At 39.8% G+C, this 15,902-nt stretch overlaps 1 protein-coding gene across 1 annotated transcript; it reads right to left on the reverse strand.

Annotated features, from left to right (window-relative positions):
* Positions 1-151: 151 nt before the first annotated feature.
* HEMGN (hemogen) lies at positions 152-15,301 on the reverse strand (the record flags this gene model as incomplete). Its single annotated transcript, XM_084238157.1, has 5 exons — positions 15,208-15,301; positions 13,058-13,151; positions 5,200-5,556; positions 3,962-4,527; positions 152-258 (listed from the first exon to the last, which is right to left on the reverse strand). Exons 1-5 carry the CDS (start codon positions 15,284-15,286, stop codon positions 152-154), a joined length of 1,203 nt encoding a protein of 400 aa, XP_084094283.1. The 5' UTR covers positions 15,287-15,301.
* Positions 15,302-15,902: the final 601 nt, after the last annotated feature.

Below are 15,902 nucleotides of genomic sequence, written 5' to 3' on the forward strand. Positions count from 1 at the left end.
ACTTCTCTTTGAGATGTTGTCTATAAGTAGAAAAAGAGTAAGTTAAAATATTAGTGAATCCTGTAGGGATTTCTACAATATTTTGAAAACAGCACACATAGCATATATTAAGATGTGTATTTTGTTGGACAAGTATGATGGTTGAGGACTGTTAAAACAAAACATAACTAAAGACATCATTTTCTGGATGAATCTCTTGAGGAACATTTGAAATTGCTGGTATGTCTGGTTCTTCTGCTTTGGGTTTTTCTTTTATCTCTAAAAGACAAAATATAAAAAGTAGGTTCAAAAAAGGGTATTGGGAAATATGGGGGGGGGGAGCAGGAACCCTACCTAATACCTTGTACAAAAACAAATTACAGATGAATTAAAGATTCAAACAGTAAATATCATAAATACTGTAAAAACAATAGGAAGTTCTTGTAATGATAGAATTATAAGGCCTTTTGAAGCAGGTCACAGACCAGAACCCATAAAGAAAAAGATTGACACATTTAACTTAGGTTTAAATATCTGACAGTTAAAATTCTATATGGAAAAAAAACACTATAAAAGTTAAACCATAAACAACTGGTTTGGACAAAAATTTATAATTGACATGTAGGTAAAGATTTAGTAACTACAGAGAGATTTTTAGATCAGTCAAAAAAGATAAATATCAGAAATTTTATTTATTTATTTATTTTAATAGAGGCATGCTTTTATTTATTTATTTATTTGTTTGTTTGTTTTGTTTATACATGCACTGGGCACAGTCAGAAGCACGGGAGGGCGGGAGAATTCACCAGAGCCAGAGCGGGGAGCAGAGCAGAATATCAGAAATTTTAAATGGGACTATATACTCATCAGGAAATTCTCAAAAGGAAAAATTCATAATAATCATGAAAAGAAAAGTTAACCTGGTAGCATTACCCATCAAAAAGAGTGGGAATCAAAACAATTAGTTTGACTCTTTTTTTTTTTTTTTTTAGTTAGCGATTCAATTCTAATAGCAGCCATAGAGGAACAACAAAAACAATTCTTTTTTAAACCTAGCAGGTAAGCAAAGATTTTTTTTTTTAAAGATTTATTTATTTTATACAAGAACCAGGGTACAGGCCAGATGTGTGGGAGGGTGAGAGAATTCACCAGAGACAGAGCGGGGAACAGAACAGACTGACTAAACACACTGCTGAGGGGAGCAACGGGCGAGACAGGAAAGGTCTGTCGAGCCAGGTGGGACCCTCGCCGGTGGCCGGGGATAGAACCGGTGCTGCAGAGGTTGCCGGCAGCTTCACAGCCCAGTGCTCAACCGCTGCACCACCAGGGGAGGCCCGTAAGCAAAGATTTTTAAGATGTGATTATGTGTAGTGTTGACAAGGGTATGGGGTGGAAAGGCGCTTTATATAAACTCTTGGTTTGTGTGAACGGCTACATTTTTGGAGACTAGCCTAGCCCAATGACTTTAAATGCTGGTACCCTATGGCCCAGCATTTCAATTTCTAGGGATTTAGCCAAAGGAAACAATCAGACAAACTTAAGCTTCCAGTGCCTCGGTTTCCTTATCGGTGGAATGGGAATATTACTGGAGCTTTTAACAATGACTAAAACAAGTCACACAAAATATTTAATATGGGGTCTAGCATAGAGGAAGTGCCAAATAAATGTTAAATAAATGTTACTTCCAATAATGTTCATTGAACATTATTGTAATAATGGCAAAACTTAGCAGCAATCTAAGCGTTCATCATTATAGGGATTGGTTGAATAAATCAGTGTTTATAAAACTCAATACTGCACAATAGTTGCAAAAGAGGTTTGTTAAGATAGCCAGGATATATATATATATTGTGTGTGGGGAAATCAGGTATAAAATGGAATGTAGTATAATATCTCATCTGTTAAAACAACTTTCATGTTAGATATCAGAGATAGGAGAGGGTATTAGAGGGGACATTTACTCTGTATCTACTTACATATTCCTTTAATTTATCATAATGAACATTTATCATTTATTATTATTATTATTATTTTTTAAATAGAGGCATGTTTTATTTATTTATTTGTTTGTTTGTTTGTTTTGTTTATACATGCACTGGGTACAGTCAGAAGCGCGGGAGGGTGAGAGAATTCACCAGAGCCAGAGCGGGGAGCAGAGCAGGCAGAAGGACCGAAGTACACTGCTGAGGGGAGCAGCGGGCGGCAGGAGAGGTCTGCACGCCATGTGGGACCCTCCTCAGGTGGTCGAGGAGCAGCCGGGGATCGAACCGGCGCCGCAGAGGTCGCCGGCAGCTTCACAACCCAGCGCTCAACCGCTGCGCCACCGGGGAGGCCCTTTATCATTTATTATTATGAAGATTTTATAATTAGCAAAAAAAAGATTTTATAATTAGCAAAAAAAAATGGTACTTTTGTTTGGTAAGCCACAATGACAAATTAAGCATTAATTCATTAGCTATATTAACCTTGCTAGAATTAGCATGAAACCCCTAGGATGGGCTCTGTGCTGACCACCACTGCTTCTTCAACCACAACTGTCACTGAAGTCGTGCTGCTTATGTCTGTTTTTTACTGTAATTTTTTAAAGGTGTTTCCTCAAAATATATTTGGAATCTAACTAACCCCATGTTGTTGTGGTACTTAACTTTTAAGAGAAAGAGGAAATAAACAACCAAAAGGATTTCTTTGGAAAACCGGTTCCCTGATGATAACTATGGTCTGGTGAACTCAGCCTGTTTCTTATACTAATTGCCCAAAAAGAATCCAGGTTCTGTTATATCCTTAAGATTTCTTGAACTACTAAACATAGAGCTTCCATATGATCCAGCAATTCCACTGCTAGGTATTTACCCAAATGACACAGAAACAGTAATTCCAAACCTGCACCCCTATATTTATAGCAGCACTATTTACAATAGCTAAGCTATGGAAGCAACCCAAATGCCCAAAAATAGATGACTGGATCAAGAAGATGTGGTACATATACACAATGGAATATTACTCAGCAATCAAAAAAGATAAACACATGCAGTTTGCAGCAACATGGATGGAGCTAGAAGGGATCATGCCCAGGGAAATAAGTCAGAAAGAAAAAGAAAAATACTGGATGGTCTCACTCATAGCAGGAATTTAGAAAACCTAAATAAGAGACCAGGAAAAAGACTAATCAATACAAAGTGAAAATCAAAATCAACAGGCAACTATAAACCAGAGACACACTAGGGGGGAGAGGTGGGAGGGGCAGGGATAGGAAGGACTAGAGTCAAAATAAGGGGAGGTGCAATTGTATGGGGAATACAACCAAAATGAAAATGCATACATTGTGCAAAGATGAAAAAAGATATAAGAATTATATAAAATAAAATATTTAAATAAAAAAAAGACAAGTTGAACTAATGAAAGGTCACAATGTTTTCAAAATTCTGTGTTAGGGAGAAAGTTTTTCAGGAGCAAACTTTGAAATAGAAAGGGTTTTGGATAAACCTAGAAGTCCTACATGAATGAGACCCTACTTTTGTTGTATCCCCTGGGACTGTGTGCCATGAATATACTTGCCTTTCATTTGCCAGGAATTAAAAATATTTTGGAGGGGGGACTTCATTCATGAAGTTTTCTGGTTGTCCTTTAAAATATTTTGCACATAATTCATCCTACATTGTGTTCATTTCCCTTCAGTAGCTAAAGCTTGCCAAAATGGATAGTTAAGTACTATTTCCTACTGTACACACATATTTCCCATTATTTTCTTTTAATTCTTGGGAAATGTGCTAAGGCAAATACTGGTTGGTTGAAAAAAATTGTTAATGAAACTAGTCAGTGACATTAATGACACCCCTTGAGATATAGGGATAACCTAAGATTGATAAAGGAGGCTATGAATCATCACGCTATGAGTGATATACCTATGTTTGTGCTCTAACTGTAAATGGGGAGCACCATTACGTGCTGATGTCACCGATTTTCCCCCCTAAACAGCACCTACCACAAGGAAAAGCATAAACATCCTCACCATCTTCCTGGTGTGCTTTAGGGTCCTGACCTTGGGACCCACTTGTTTCTCGGTGTGGTTCTGGAAAGCATTCTTCAGGCACATTGTTGTTTTTATATGTTTTAGTAGAAAGGTCTTCAGGTCCATGTGTTTCTTGGTATATTCCAGGTGCACAATCATCAGGCCCAGGTGTTTTTTGGTATATTTCAGGTGGATATGCTTCAGGAGCAGATGTTTCTTGTATTGTTTTATGAGCGGGGGATTTATATGTTTTATGAGAAAAGTATTCAGGTTCAACTGTTTCTTGGTATGTTTTTGTTGAAAGGTCTTTGGGCACAGCTATTTCTTGTTGTGCGTTTGGAAAGATTTCAGTCTCAACTATTCCTTGACCTGGTTCAGAATTATATTCCTCAAGTTCAACTCCTTTTTGGTGTGTTTCAAGACTATAGCCTTTAGACACATCTGTTTGGGGGTATGCTTCAAGAGAGCATCCTTCCAGATCAGCTGTGTCTTCAGATGTTTTAGGAGGAAGGGCTTTGGGCACAGCTGTTTCTTGGCATCTTTTAGGAGAGAGATCTTCAGGGGTGGCCATATTATGGCTCATTTTGGAAGGATGGTCTTGAAGTATGGCTATTTCTTGGCACTGTTTAGGAGAGAGATCTTCAAGGGTAGCCACATCATGGCTCATTTTGGAAGGATGGTCTTGAAGTATGGCTATTTCTTGGCACTGTTTAGGAGAGAGATCTTCAAGGGTAGCCACATCATGGCTCATTTTGGAAGGATGGTCTTGAAGTATGGTTATTTCTTGGCACCTTTTAGGAGAGAGATCTTCAGGAGTAGCCACATCATGACTCATTTTGGAAAGATGGTCGTGAAGTATGGCTATTTCTTGGCACCTTTTAGGAGAGAGATCTTCAGGGGTAGCCATATCGTGGCTCACTTTGGAAGGATGGTCATGAAGTATGGCTATTTCTTGGCACCTTTTAGGAGAGAGATCTTCAGGGGTAGCCATATCGTGGCTCACATTGGAAGGGTGGTCATGACGTATGGCTATTTCTTGGCACCTTTTAGGAGAGAGATCTTCAGGGGTAGCCATATCATGGCCCATTTTGGAAGGATGGTCATGAAGTATGGCTATTTCTTGGCACCTTTTAGGAGAGAGATTTTCAGGGGTAGCCATATCGTGGCTCATTTTGGAAGGATGGTCTTCAGGTATGACTATTTCTTGACACACTTTAGGAGAGAGATCTTCAGCTTCAGTCATATTTTGGCATATTTCAGAAGGATAGTTCTGTACCACTGTTTTTTGGTACTCAGAAGCATTTTCCCGCTGTGTAATGCTCTGTTGACCTATTTCAGAAAAATGTTTCTCTGGTACACCATTTTGGGGGGAGGCTCCAGGAGGTAGAGTTTCAGGAGCACCCCAAGATGTCTCAGTTTCTTTCTCTACTGTAGGTGCCAGTGCATTCTCAGTCACTTCCTTTTCTACTTGTAACTGAGACTCCACCTTTGGTTCTGTATTTTGTTGTCTCTTTCTGCCTCTTTCATTTATTTTTCCTATTCTCTGTCGCTTGCTTTTTTTCTGTTCTCTGTGGAGAAATCAAAATTAGTGTCAGAAGTGGGGCTACAGGTTTCAAATAAATGTTTGGTAATAACCCAGGTTCCCCCATGCCTTGATGCATGACTTTGAGCAAATCATTTAATCTCTCTGGGCCTTAATCTCCTTATTTGTAAAACAAAGAAGCAGTGCTAAATGTTTTCAATTGTCAGGAGAGCAAATGTCCCTCAGGGACTTTTTGTCTCCAACACCATGCTCACCAGGAACCTTCTTGGTGAATGTGGTGTATGCGTGCCTGTGTGTATTTACTTAATCGATAAACAAATAGATTGGCATCCCGGATTGGCATCCTGGTTTGTATGAGAGTCTTTGGGTTTAGTCCATGTGAATTAATCTACTTACCACCAGAGCATCCACTATGCTCTAGATAAATTGACACAATTGAGTTTCCAGATTTGCAATCCAGGCACAGCTCCTCATCTGTGCAGCCATGATATAGGCAGCTTGCTTATCTCACACAGTGTCTTGTGTCTTGTGAAAAGAATGTTAAGTAGCTGCAATACCTATCAGATGAGATGTACTGTGAGCTGGGTCAAAAGCTGCAAAAACAGTTCTTGGGGTTAAGAAGCCTGTGGAAAACATGCGTGGCCGTGTCCTACCTATTCCAAATTAATAGATTAAAGGTCTAGAAGATGAAAGGACACACAGGGAAATTGAAGCCAGTGACAAATTGTTAGTTACTGCAAATATAACCAAATACAGATGGCAAATACAGATGGGCTCAGGGGGAAGAACAAGGTCCTATAAATAAGCATTTCATCATTTTTCTAAACCTATTGATATTCTGTTCTATGATACCTGCTCTGTAAAGTCTTCTCTAACAGCCCACAGGGCTGAAATGCTCTCCTTGTTTTGCACTCCTGTAGGACTTATTGTGAAGATTGTGCTGAAGGCAAGGAAGAAAGGTTGCCTCATACTGCAGTTATTTCTCAAGAAACCTAATTTCTTTTAGTAAACGAGACATTCTTTAGAGATAAAACCAGTATTTTGTATACCTCTGAAGTACTTGTAGTTCCTTGCACAGTTCAAAAACTGTATACACCACTCCTCTTGAGTTATGTTAGAAAATTTATCCAGTTTAAATTTTTTTTTTTAAATATTGCCTTGAGCAAAGATAAACAGTGGGGACTACATCAAATTAAAGAGCTTCTGTATAGCAAAAGAGACAGTAACAAAAACAAAGAGATACCCCACCGACTGGGAGAAAATGTTTGCACACAACACTAATGATAAAGGACTGATCACAAAAATCTACAAAGAGCTGATGAGACTCAACAAAAACAAAGTAAATAATCCAGTCAAAAAATGGGCAGAAGAGCTAAAAAGGAACTTCTCCAAAGAGGAAACACAAATGGCCAACAGGCATATGAAAAAATGTTCAGCATAGCTTGTAATCAGGGAAATGCAAATCAAAACTACAATGAGATACCATCTTACACCAGTGAGAATGGCACATATTAAAAAAACTAACTACAACAAATGTTGGCGAGGATGTGGAGAAAAAGGAACTCTCCTGCACTGCTGGTAGGAGTGCAAACTGGTCCAACCACTATGGAGAGCTGTGTGGAGATTTCTTGACCTACTAAACATAGAGCTTCCATCTGATCCAGCAATTCCACTCCTAGGTATTTACCCAAAGGACACAGAAACATTAATTCCAAAGGGCACCGGCACCCCTATGTTTATAGCAGCACTATTTACAATAGCTAAGCTTTGGAAACAGCCCAAATGCCCAAAAATAGATGACTGGATCAAGAAGATGTGGTACATATATACCATGGAATATTACTCAGCATTCAAAAAAGATAAACACATGCAATTTGCAGCAACATGGATGGTGCTGGAAGGGATCATGCTCAGAGAAATAAGCCAAAAAGAAAAAGAAAAATACCAGATGGTCTCATAGCAGGAATTTAGAAAACCTAAATAAGGAACCAGGAAAAAGACTAATTATAATAAAGTAAAAATCAAAATCAACAAGCAACTATAAACCAGAGACACACTATGCGGGGGGAGGGAAGGAGGAGGGAGTAGGGTCAAAATAAGGGGGGTGGGAATTGTATGGGGAATATAACCAAGATGAAAATGCATACATTGTGCAAAAATGAAAAATGATGTAAAAAATATATAAAATAAAAATAAGATTGCCTTGAGATACTACTTCACACCTGTGAGAATGGCCTAGATAAAAACAAAACAAGGGCCTCCCCGGTGGCGCAGCGCTGGTTTGCAAAGCTGCCTGCAGCCTCTGCAGCGCCAGTTCGATCCCCGGCTGCTCCCGGGCCAATGAAGGAGGGTCCCACATGGCGCGCAGACCTCTTCTGCCGCCCGCTGCTCCCCTCAGCATTGTATTTCGGTCCTTCTGCCTGCTCTGCTCCCTGCTCTGGCTCTGGTGAATTCTCTCACCCTCCCGCATTTCTGACTGTACCCTGTGCTTGTATAAATAAATAAATAAATCTTTAAAAATAAATAAATAAATAAATAGAAACAAACAAAAAAATCACAACAAATGCTGGTGAGGATGCAGAGAAAAAGGAAACCTCTTACACTGTTGGTGGGAATGTAGATTGGTCCAGCCCCTATGAAAGAATTGTGGAGATTCCTCAAAAGACTAAAAATAGATTTACTATAGGACACAGCAATTCCACTCTTATGTATATATCCAAAGAGCACACAAACACTAATTCAAAAGGAAACCTGCACACCTCTATTTACAACAGCACTATTCCCAATATCCAAGATATGGAAACAACCTAAATGTCCCAGAATAGATGAGTGGATCAAGAAGATGTGGTACATATACACAATGGAATACAACTCAGTGATCAAGAGAAATAAACTCATGCCATTTACAGCAACATGGATCAAGCTGGAAAGGATTACTACTATTATTATTATTATTATTATTATTATTATTATTATTATTACATTTTAAAAAGCACAGGTTAAAAAAATAAAAAGGACAGGTTAATTATGAAAAGGAGAAAGAAAAAGTGAGATACCTGCATAGCCACAGGCAGTCAAGAGAGCTGTCTGGAAGGGATTATTCTAAGCAAAGTAAGCCAGAAGGGGAAAGATAAATACCAAGGGTTTCACCTAAAAGTGGAATCTAAAGAAACCAAACAGAGGATCAGACAAAGACAAACTGTAAGTCTGACCCTTAAAAGCAGATTGTGGATCTGAGACACTCAGGATGAGAGAGGCAGGAGAGGGGGGCAGGCGGGGGGGGGGGGGAGAGTAGAGAACAGGTGGGGAGGAGAGTGCAGTGGAGGGTGGGGGAGGACTGTGGGCCCTTTGGCAGTGGGAAAATTGTGGTGATAGCACGTGAGGGGAGAAATTCCATATTGTGAAAAAATAAACAAGGATGTTTAAAAAGAAATAAAAAGGAGGAAAAATGTTCATTAGATCATCATCTGCATTCTCCTAATGATTAGATTAAAAAAAAAAAAAAGCTTGGTCTCCCAGCCCCACAAACTACCAAAATAAGTTTGAAGTTAATATATTTTTTTTAATTTATTTTATTTTATTTTTTATAGAGGCATGTTTTATTTATTTATCTATTTGTTTGTTTTGTTTATACAAGCACTGGGTACAGTCAGAAGCGCGGGAGGGCGAGAGAATTCACCAGAGCCAGAGCGGGGAGCAGAGCAGGCAGAAGGACCAAAGCACACTGCTGAGGGGAGCAGCGGGCGGCAGGAGAGGTCTGCGCACCATGTGGGACCCTCCTCCGGTGGCCGGGGAGCAGCCGGGGATCGAACCGGCGCCTCAGAGGCCGCGGGCAGCCTCGCAACCCAGCGCTCAACCGCTGCGCCACCGGGGAGGCCCTGAAGTTAATATATTTTTTTAAAGATTTATTTATTTATTAATACAAGCACTAGGTACAGTCAGAAGAGCGGGAGGGTGAGAGAATTCACCAGAGCCAGAGCGGAGAACAGAACAGGCAGACTGATGAAATACACTGCTGAGGGGAGCAGCGGGCGCAGCAGGAGAGGTCTGTCGCGCCATGTGGGACTCTCACTGGCTGCTGGGGATCGAACCGGCACTGCAGAGGCTGCGGGCAGCTTTGCAGCCCAGCACACAACCACTGTGCCACAAGGGGAGGACCAGTTTGAAGTTACTATTAAAAGGGTTCATCTCCTGCACTGCTGTTGGGAGTGCAAACTGGTCCAACCACTATGGAAAGTTGTGTGGAGATTCCTCAACCTGCTAAAGACGGAGCCTCCATATGATCCAGCAATTCCACTCCTAGGTGTTTACCCAAAGGACACAGAATCATTAATTCAAAAGGGCACCTGCACTCCTATGTTTATAGCAGCACTATTTGCAATAGCTAAGCTATGGAAACAACCCAAATGCCCAAAAATAGATGACTGGATCAAGAAGATATGGTACATATACACAGTGGAATATTACTCAGCTATCAAAAAAGATAAAATCATGCAATATGCAGCAACATGGATGGAGCTGGAAGGGATCATGCTCAGAGAAATAAGCCAGAAAGAAAAAGAAAAATACCAGATGGTCTCACTCATAGCAGGAATTTAGTAAACCTAAATAAGGGGCCAGGAAAAAGACTAACTATAATGAAGAAAAAAATCAAAATCAACAAGCAACTATAAACCAGAGACACACCACATGGTGGGGGGGATGGGGAGAGGAAGGATTAGGGTCAAAGTAAGGGGGGGGCAATTGTATGGGAAATATAACCAAAATGAAAATGTAGTCAGTGTGCAAAAATGAAAAATGATGTAAGAATTATATAAAATAAAATATTTTAAAAAATATTGAAAGGATTCATATGTTATAGGGTGGTCCAAAATAAATATTCAAAATAATCTAAAAGATAGTCATCTAAAAATGGCATCATAGCATTTTGAAATATAATTCCAAATAACCAAGGTAATAAGATAAATTATTAATTTTTATTAATTTTTTAAATTAAATTTTAAAAGATGGTATAGGTGGATTCTTCAGGAAACACTTGTTTTGTTCTAGACATTAAATCCTAAATAATTTGTTATGTAGTTATCCAAATATAACTAGCATCGTACTCTTGCATTAACATAGGAAACACTATAGTGCTTCCTATGTGCCACAGTCTTAATTAATTTCCATTTTCTTATATAATCTTCACGTCAACTTATGAGGTAGATACTATTATCTCCATTTTGTAGATGACAAAACCACATTGTGTCAAATCAGAGAGGTTGAGTAACTTGCCCAAGATCTGGGCCAGGAAGGAAGGGAGCCAATCTTCTAATCTAGTCATCCCAGCTTTAACCAGTACACCCTGCTGATCCTCTCTGGAACTACTAAGGTCGCACTGTGTGGTAGGTTGTAGGAATGGTTCTTGGCAGTATGGAGATGTGTCACCAGAGGAACCCATAACAGCGGCCAAGGGGCTCACCAAGGTGTCATCTACTTCGGTGACTTCCTTAGGCCTGGCACCCCAGGCCCCGTAAGCTCAGAAACCCAATTCTATCAGCACTTTGTGACCAGCTCCATTTGTTGGGAGCAGAGCTCATCAAACAGCTCAGAAAGACTGATATGCAAACCAAAAGAACAATTTTACACAAACAGAGAAATGCAAAGTCTCGCAGCAGAAATGCTTGAGCTAGCAAACAAATTCACTCTCTTTCCGTAGCAAGTTGAGAAACGAAGTTATTATGGTTGTTTGGTGAGTATGGAGTTAAGGGATCTAATTGAATATTAATTCAACAGAGTCACCTGCCAAAGGACCCAAGCACAGAAGGTCCTGCTATAACCTAACATTCATTCCTGAGAAGCCTCACCTTCTGCAATATCATGCACTAAAAAGCAACAGAGTTGGGGCAGGGGATAGAGAGGATAGTCCAGTTTTCTGATACTAACATTTGCAATCGTTGTTAATGGAGAAAACATTTGGACAGTTCATATGGGCAAATTAGTGCCTGGAGGCTGCCCTCCAGGGTAGCAAAAGCAGTAAAAGCAGTGGAAAAGCAGGCTTGCAGCCACTGAAATCATACAAATAAGGGTGGCTCTCTGAGCCAACTGGCTGCCAGTAAGTTTGGGCACAGGAGGAAATGCTGCAGCAACCTGTTACATGTGGAGAACTGTGCAAAGCTGGGGGTGTCCTCCTGTGGGAAACAAGCCTTGGATGCAGGCTGAAAAGGCTCCTGTCTGCAGCCAAGCGGAAGGCTGTTACCTTCCCTGCTAAAGGTTTTAATTCTATCCCCACTATTCTGGTTCCTTTTGAATGCAAAAAGTCCTGAACCAACACAACTTCCACATTATACTGACATCATTCTATTCACCAATCGGCTGTAAGCAAATTGGTATTGAAGCCAAACAGACACTACTCAGTCGGGAGTAGCTGCTCTTTCTTAAGATGAGTGCTCAGATCAGGGTTTTCAAGGGGGAAGGGTAATTTTGCCCCCTCCCCCCTTCCCCCAGGAGATATTTGACAATATCTGCAGACATTTTTGGTATTAGCCCTGGGGGTGGAGAAGGAGGAAGGCATTTCTGGAGGCCAGAGATGCTGCTAAACATCTACAGAGCACAGGGCAGCCTCCCCCACACATTGTCCAAAGTGTCAACAGTGCCTAGTTAGAGAAAGCCCAGCATAGATGGATACTGCACTTTCGGCTTCTCGTGTTCCTTCTTTCTGTCTCTAGGCCAGCAGTTCCTCTGTGTTCATAATCCCTATGGATGCAGTTAGATGTTGCCTAATCTACAATAATCATGTTCTTGTATTTCCTCCCTGAGATGACACACAGGTGACTTTGACTGGAGATAGAGGAACTCCCAAACTCTGCCATCACTCATTCACAGATAAAGTTTTTGGTTTACGCCATGGAGAGTTAGTCATACTCATTCAATAAAGATTTTACCATTAGAAAGCTTGGAGAAGAGGGCCTCCCCAGTGGCGCAGGGGGTTGAGAGCAGTGCTGTGAAGCTGTCCGCAGCCTTCATGGTGCCGGTTAGATTCCCGGCCCCACATGGCAAGGCAGACCTCTTCTGTCCCGCCCGCTGCTCCCCTCAGCAGTGCTCTTGGTCTGTCTGCCTATTCTGCTCCCTGCTCTGTCTCTGGTGAATTCTCTCACCCTCCCGCAACTCTGGCCTGTATCCCAGCTCTTGTATAAATAAAAATAAATCTTTAACAAAAAACAAAAGCTTGGAGAAGAGGCTCAGAGATTTTCCCATTGTGTCTCCCACTCCCTTCTACAATATAATTCAATTACCTGTTGCTTTATCCAAGAGAGAATGGAGAGAAAATTCTTTTCCCACCACTTTACTAGCTGTGAGACTTTAGATAAGAGATTTAACTGGTAAGAGCCTTCATTTCCTTTTTTTTTGCAAAATAGTGATAACAGCTTCTGTTTACAGGATTGTTGGAAAGACAAAGTAGAATGAGTAAAAGCAGTCAGGTTGATATGACATGTAGCACATGCTCAGTAAATGTCAGGCCCCTTTCCTGTGCAGTGATACCATACCCAAATTGCCATTGCGATGTTTGCTTTTCTTGAGCTTCAGCTTTTCTTTTCCTGAGTTGCTCTCTGTTTCGCAAACTCCAAGGTCCAATAAATTCTGAAAGATAAAAATTAAAGTTTCAGGAAATAATGATGAATTGTGGCATTTAATAGCAAGACAGTCCTCTGGCAAAGAGGTAAAATCCCCATGCTGGGGTCTGTTTTTCTCCCAGCTGTTTGAAGACTAGCACTATAGTTCATCCTTATACTGCCAAACAATGCCTGGGAGCAAGTATTCAGTAGACATTTTTATTTATTTATTTATTTATTTTTACTTTATCCAGAATTAATTATTTATTTATTTATTTATTTATTTATTTATTTATTTATTTATTTATTTATTTATTTATACAAGCACTGGGTACAGGCAGAAGCGTGGGAGAGTGAGAGGATTCACCAGAAACAGAGCGGGGAACAGAACAGGCAGAGTGACGAAATACACTGCTGAGGGGAGCAGCGGGCGGCAGGAGAGGTCTGTGCACCATATGGGACCCTCGCCCAGTGGCTGGGGATTGAACTGGCGCTGCAGAGGCTGTGGACAGCCTTGCAACCCAGCGCTCAACCACTGTGCCACTGGGGAGGCCCTCAGTAGACATTTTTAAATGAAAGGGTCAGCATTTGTATATAAGTGTGATATCAGCCTATTAATTTCTTCAAAATATTTTTATACATTGTGCAAACAATAAAAGAAAAATCAGCTATATTCTGCCATCCTTGACATTACAGCCCGTTTTCATTTTACTCCTCACAATCATCTCATCCTTATATCACACAAATTTATAATGATAGCATACCACCAATTTGTTATTTATTAACCTATCAGAAATATTTTGAATCACATATTTATATCATATAATTATAACTCTAAGAATTCTAAGAATGAACTGGTACTTAAACAAGATATTTTCATTTACCTAGTCATTCTTTATCTAGTGACTATTTAGGTTGTTTCCAGTCTTTTTTTCTTTTTTTTTTTTTTTGCCTTTTGAGGTCAAAATATAATAAACATATTCATACATACAGCATTTTTTTTCTTTTCAGATTTTTTCCTGAGGGTGGTGTTTCTCCAAGTTCTTTAAAATATTAAAGGTATTACTGAAGAAATTTCTCTTGCCATCCAAGTTTGAGAAAAATTACTGGGTGCTTAAGATAGAACTTTTCAGAGCCTATAGCAGGATTGTAAATTTGTACTAGAACCCCCAAAAGTTAAAGCATGCCCCTTGGCCCATAGCACCTTTAGTTCTTAGGACAGAGGTTCTCAATGGTGAATTTGGATGAGGGTAAACTATACCTTTATTTTTACCAATCTCTTCTTATAATTGCCATTCATTCTACTATGGTTATAAGTGATAAACCATGGTAGTTTAAGCATCTTGTGACTTTGTCACCAAAAGAAATTACAGATTTTTTTCATATCACACTACAGCTGTTATAGATGCCTTAAAATATCATGTATTTGAGGTGATATGGTATATATCAAACATGATATACTTGATTTGATACAACAACCCAGCCATAGATCTTGTTATTTAATACACCTATTAATAATCACATAGTTTCTTGTTATTTCCTTTGTAGTTCTATGTATTTGATCTTATGTATTTAAACTGTTTATTCTAAGAAAGGATCTGTAAGTTTATCAGAATGCAAAAGCGATCCATGGCACTAAAAAAGTTTTAAAGCACCCACTTAAGGCTAAAGGTTTTATAAAACATTTTAGAGATGAGGCTTTAAGGATAAAGTCAAAGACTAATATTAATGTGTCAAAAAAAAAAAGCACTATTACTATTCTTGTTACCTATTGTCAAATCGCTCTACAAAAGTTATACCAGTGTACACGTCCACAGAGGCAGATGGTGGTTTGTTTACCACAACTATCCAGTATTGGGTATTTTCAGTATCTTTCATTCCTATTATTTATTTATTATTTCCTTGTGTTTCTTAGCACAAGAAAGTTCCTCGGGAAGTTACACAGTCCCAGTTTATCCCAGCTAAGTTTATAGGGACATACTAAATTATGCCCCTCCTTTTTTGACCAAACCCCCCAAATGAGGAAAATAACCATAACCTCAGTTCTCCCAGTAGCCACTATCCCTTGTGGTCCCTCTCATTACCTGGAACACAGGTCTTCTCTTGATGAGAATCAGGTGTCTGATGGAATGTCAGACAAGACCGGTCCTTTCCCGACTCCATCTTGCTGCAGTACCTTCCTGCTATTTGGTCTGACTTCCACAAGCAGCCTTTTTGAAAATATCCAAAGCAACTAAGTTAAAAACACACATACACACACTTGACAAGTTCACTTGGACTTGACTTCCCGCCTAAATATTTTATCTACTTGGTCCATAGCTGCTGGCTACTTCTACTTACTTTATCATACTGCACAGGTGTGCGTAGGGGAATGGCTAAATCCTCACCCTCCAGCATAAGTTGCTAGTTATAAAGGGCACCCATAGCCACGGCCTGGCCTAGCATAAGCCCCAGGAGACTAGTCATTTGTTTTGCCTGCCTAGAAGCACCCAAGTCAGCTGTGTTTTTACTTATGTGGGTGGCAGATTGCAGAAACAATAGCCCTAGAATCTAACCAGCTCTGTGTCCTAGAACAAGTCACTTCCCCTTCCTGTGACTCTCTTCACATTTGCAAAGTGAGTATAAAATTCCTGACTTGCACCCCCTATGCAGTGCTTGTGAAAGTGAAAATAACAAATGTGATTATCATGAAGATGTGAAATTAATCTCATATTATCGTCCTACATGTGGCACTATTTTCACCTTTTTTTTTTTTTGCAAAAAATGGAAAATCTTGCTG

The sequence above is a fragment of the Talpa europaea genome (assembly GCF_964194135.1).
Source record: "Talpa europaea genome assembly, chromosome: 7".
NCBI classification, from domain to species: Eukaryota; Metazoa; Chordata; class Mammalia; order Eulipotyphla; family Talpidae; genus Talpa; species Talpa europaea.